At 42.2% G+C, this 4,670-nt stretch overlaps 1 protein-coding gene across 1 annotated transcript; it reads left to right on the top strand.

The window, feature by feature from the left end:
• The first annotated feature begins 402 nt into the window (after window positions 1-402).
• RAG1 (recombination activating 1) lies at window positions 403-3,522 on the top strand. Its single transcript, XM_073350665.1, has one exon. The coding sequence runs from the start codon at window positions 403-405 to the stop codon at window positions 3,520-3,522; it is 3,120 nt and encodes a 1,039-aa protein (XP_073206766.1).
• The last annotated feature ends 1,148 nt before the right edge of the window (window positions 3,523-4,670 follow it).

Genomic DNA, 4,670 nt, shown 5'->3' on the forward strand with positions numbered 1-4,670 from the left:
TTTCATGGAAACATTTGCTTATTTTACAATATGGGCGAAATTTACTCCTGAGTCCTGAGTAAAGTGGCAGCACAAAGCCTATGCAGCACATAAATCTCACTTTAAACCCTGATCTGTGGGCTTAACTGGGTCTGAAGTGGTGCATAGGTCTTTTGCTGGCCCTCTGCACAAGGGTGAATTTTATTCTTTGTGATTGTCCAGATATCTTATTGGCATGACATAATTTCTATCTACTATGGTATTTCATACTTTGAGAAAGCATCTACCAGTCATTAATGACCATAGATTTATGCCTCTTAAAATCCACATGCTTCGTACATTTTCACCATTGTTCGTTTTGGAGTATTTCACTTACCTACAGTGCTCTCTTTTTCCCCCTCAGGTGATCCAGTTCCTGCCAGAATGGACGTGCTGACGTCACCAAGCATGGGCCTGCACACCATACCTGAAGAAATCCAGTACCCATATACTAAATTTTCTGAATGGAAGTTCAAGCTGTTTAAAGTGAGATCATTTGAAAAGGCACCTTCTGGAGACAACCAAGTGGAAAATAAAGAGAAAGCAGAGAAGGAGGCTTCTTTGGACAATGGCACTCTGATGCAGATGGATGTGGCAGTTCCAGTGGTAGAAAAGCCACTTCTGGCAGATACAGACTTAAATCACAACAAGCAGGCTCTTGAAAAAGATGCTGACAGCCTGAAAATACAAGAGAATGCAGCTCATCAAGCAAACCTGCAGCAGCTCTGCCGCATCTGTGGAGTTTCATTTAAAACTGATCGCTACAAGAGAAGTCATCCAGTGCATGGACCAGTGGACTGTGAAACTCAGGGACTTCTGAGAAAGAAAGAGAAAAGAGTAACATCTTGGCCAGATCTGATTGCCAAGGTTTTTAAGATTGACGTGCGAGGAGATATCGACACAATCCACCCTACTCGGTTTTGTCACAACTGCTGGAGCATCATCCACAGAAAGTTCAGCAACGCCCCATGTGAAGTGTATTTCCCGAGGAATAGTACCATGGAGTGGAAGTCCCACTCCCCAAACTGCACTGTTTGTTATACTGCTCGTTGTGGGGTCAAGAGAAAGAACCAGCCATCCAATTTACAGCTGGGCAAAAGGCTCAAGATCATTGCAGAACGTGCCCGAAAAACTAAAGGTGTAAAAAAACAAGTACAGGTGAACAACAAAAACCTTATGAAAAAGATTGCCAACTGCAAGAAGATACATCTTAGCACCAAACTTCTAGCAGTTGACTACCCTGCAGATTTCATTAAGTCCATCTCTTGCCAGGTCTGTGACCATATTCTGGCAGACCCAGTGGAAACGACATGTAGCCACTTATTCTGTAGAACCTGCATCCTTAAGTGCCTCAAAGTTATGGGCAGCTATTGTCCCGCCTGCCGATACCCTTGCTTCCCTACCGACCTGGTGAGTCCAGTGAAATCCTTCCTGAACATCCTCAATTCCCTGGCTGTGCGATGCCCAGTGAAAGAATGTGATGAGGAGGTTTTGCTGGGCAAATACTGCCATCATTTGTCCAGTCACAAAGAGGTGAAAAGGAAAGAGATTTACACGCACGTAAATAAAGGTGGCCGACCGAGGCAACACTTACTCTCATTGACCAGGAGAGCGCAAAAGCATCGTCTGAGAGAACTTAAGCTTCAAGTCAAAGCTTTTGCTGAGAAAGAAGAAGGAGGTGATATAAAGGCTGTGTGCCTAACTTTGTTCCTGCTGGCTCTGAGAGCAAGAAATGAACACAGACAAGCAGATGAGTTAGAAGCTATAATGCAAGGAAAGGGATCAGGGCTTCACCCAGCTGTTTGCCTGGCAATCCGAGTCAACACCTTTCTGAGTTGTAGCCAGTACCATAAAATGTACAGAACGGTAAAAGCTATAACTGGGAGGCAGATCTTCCAGCCATTGCATGCTCTCCGCGCTGCTGAGAAGGCACTCTTGCCAGGTTATCATCCATTTGAGTGGAAACCCCCTTTGAAAAATGTGTCCACTAATACAGAGGTGGGAATTATAGATGGACTGTCAGGCCTGCCACACTCAGTTGATGACTACCCAGTAGACACGATTGCTAAGAGGTTTCGATATGATGCAGCCTTAGTTTCTGCCTTAATGGACTTGGAGGAAGACATTTTGGAAGGCATGAAAGCACAAGACCTGGATGACTACTTGAATGGTCCATTCACTGTTGTGGTGAAGGAGTCTTGTGATGGGATGGGAGATGTCAGCGAGAAGCATGGAAGTGGACCAGCTGTCCCTGAAAAGGCAGTTCGATTTTCTTTCACACTCATGAACATCACTATAGCTCATGGTAATGAAAATGTAAGGGTCTTTGAAGAAGTCAAGCCCAATTCAGAGCTGTGTTGCAAGCCCTTGTGCCTTATGCTGGCTGATGAATCGGATCACGAGACTCTGACAGCCATCCTGAGCCCTCTCATAGCAGAAAGAGAGACCATGAAAAGCAGCGTTCTGCTTCTTGAAATGGGAGGCATCCTCAGAACATTCAAATTCATCTTTAGGGGTACCGGGTATGATGAGAAACTTGTCCGTGAAGTGGAAGGCCTTGAAGCCTCAGGCTCTACTTACATATGCACCCTTTGTGATGCAACCCGCCTGGAAGCCTCTCAGAACTTGGTCCTCCACTCCATAACAAGAAGTCATGCTGAAAACCTGGAGCGGTATGAGGTATGGAGGTCCAACCCATATAATGAATCTGTTGATGAGTTACGTGACAGAGTGAAGGGTGTTTCTGCCAAACCTTTTATTGAGACTGTTCCTTCCATAGATGCATTGCATTGTGACATTGGCAATGCGGCTGAGTTCTACAAGATATTCCAGTTTGAGATAGGTGAGGTGTACAAGAACCCTGACATATCTAAAGAAGAGAGGAAGAGGTGGCAGTTGACTCTTGACAAGCACCTTAGGAAGAAGATGAACCTGAAGCCCATAATGAGGATGAATGGAAACTTTGCTAGAAAGCTTATGACCAAAGAGACAGTGGAAGCAGTATGTGAATTAATAAAGTGTGAGGAAAGGCATGATGCACTAAGAGAACTGATGGACCTTTACCTTAAGATGAAACCAGTGTGGAGATCTTCATGCCCAGCCAAAGAGTGCCCAGAACTGCTGTGTCAGTATAGCTTCAATTCACAACGTTTTGCTGAGCTCCTGTCCACAAAGTTCAAGTACAGATATGAGGGCAAGATTACAAATTATTTTCACAAAACTCTTGCTCATGTTCCTGAAATTATTGAAAGAGATGGCTCCATTGGTGCCTGGGCAAGTGAAGGGAACGAGTCTGGGAACAAATTATTTAGGCGTTTCCGAAAAATGAATGCCAGGCAGTCAAAATGCTATGAAATGGAGGATGTCTTGAAGCACCACTGGCTGTATACCTCTAAGTACCTGCAGAAGTTCATGAATGCCCATAATACATTGAAAAGCCAGGGCTTCACAATCGATCCAGGGCAGAGTTTTGAAGACTCTCTGCCATTGGAAGACTCTTTATAAATGACTGATTCTATGGAATTCTAAACAAAACGATAATTTGAATTGGGTTTGCAATTAAGTCTTCCTAGACAGGGTGCAGTAAGGCCTGCAAATATCACTTTTACACTGAGTGTTAAAGGGAATCTGTCCCTGCTCAGAGGAGTTTGGTAAACATCTGGATGGTAGTTTCCAGAAAATGGTAATGCAGAGAAACTGGTTGGTGTCATTTTCCAGCCATTTTGTGAGGTAAAAGTGGAAAGAAAGGTGATTAATTTACTTTGGTCTCAGATTATTGTTTAATAAATAGCCAAAGTGAATCAAAGTTTTTAGACTATGTGATATGTGTGAAATGAAGAGGATTCGAAGAGTTATGACAGTTACAAAGAAAGTGAAGATGTTTTTTTTTCTGTTTGCATCATTGCATTTTATTTACTATTTAAGAATAGTTTTCCTTTCTTTAATTGATGGCCTTTTGCTTCTTAAAAGTAAAGATTCAACATGGAGACATTTAGACAACCATTCTGAAGTACAGAGTCAGTATTTTTTGTATAACACATTGAGTCAAGCTCCAAAGGTTGACCTCACCAACAGTTTAAAATATTATTATTTTATTTAACATTTATATTGTGGTAGTGCCTAGAAACCAGTCAGGTGTGGGGCTCATTGTGCTAGATACTGTACAAGCACAGAGAAAAATTAGTCAGTATTTTAAAATAATAATTATAACCTAGTCATTTTGTTCTACAATGCAAGCTTGTGCATAAGCTTTGAAATCAGACCTTAAAATGAAATATTTTTTGTCTCTGTACATTGTATACTTTCAAGCTTTGTTATAAACTTTGCTAACAGCTGGCACCCACAAGGCATTTTGTTCAATAGGCAATCTGTACTTCCAAGATTAGATCCTAACCGGTGTATATCATCTTAGCTCCACTGGGTGAAATCCAATGAACACACTGTCACAATTCATATTGACTTCAACAGAGGCAGAATTTCCCCTATTGACCTTAATGAAGCTACACTTATATACAGCAGCCAAGGATCTGGCCTATAGTGGTTCCCCAGTTCTGTATATTGCTATTATGCTCTTCTATAGGGTATATTTCACAGACTAAGGGAACCTTTTATTGTGTTCTAGTCCTGGTTCTGATATTGACACTGCTGTCTGG

The sequence above is a fragment of the Lepidochelys kempii genome, chromosome 6 (genome assembly GCF_965140265.1).
Source record: "Lepidochelys kempii isolate rLepKem1 chromosome 6, rLepKem1.hap2, whole genome shotgun sequence".
Lineage (NCBI taxonomy): Eukaryota > Metazoa > Chordata > Testudines > Cheloniidae > Lepidochelys > Lepidochelys kempii.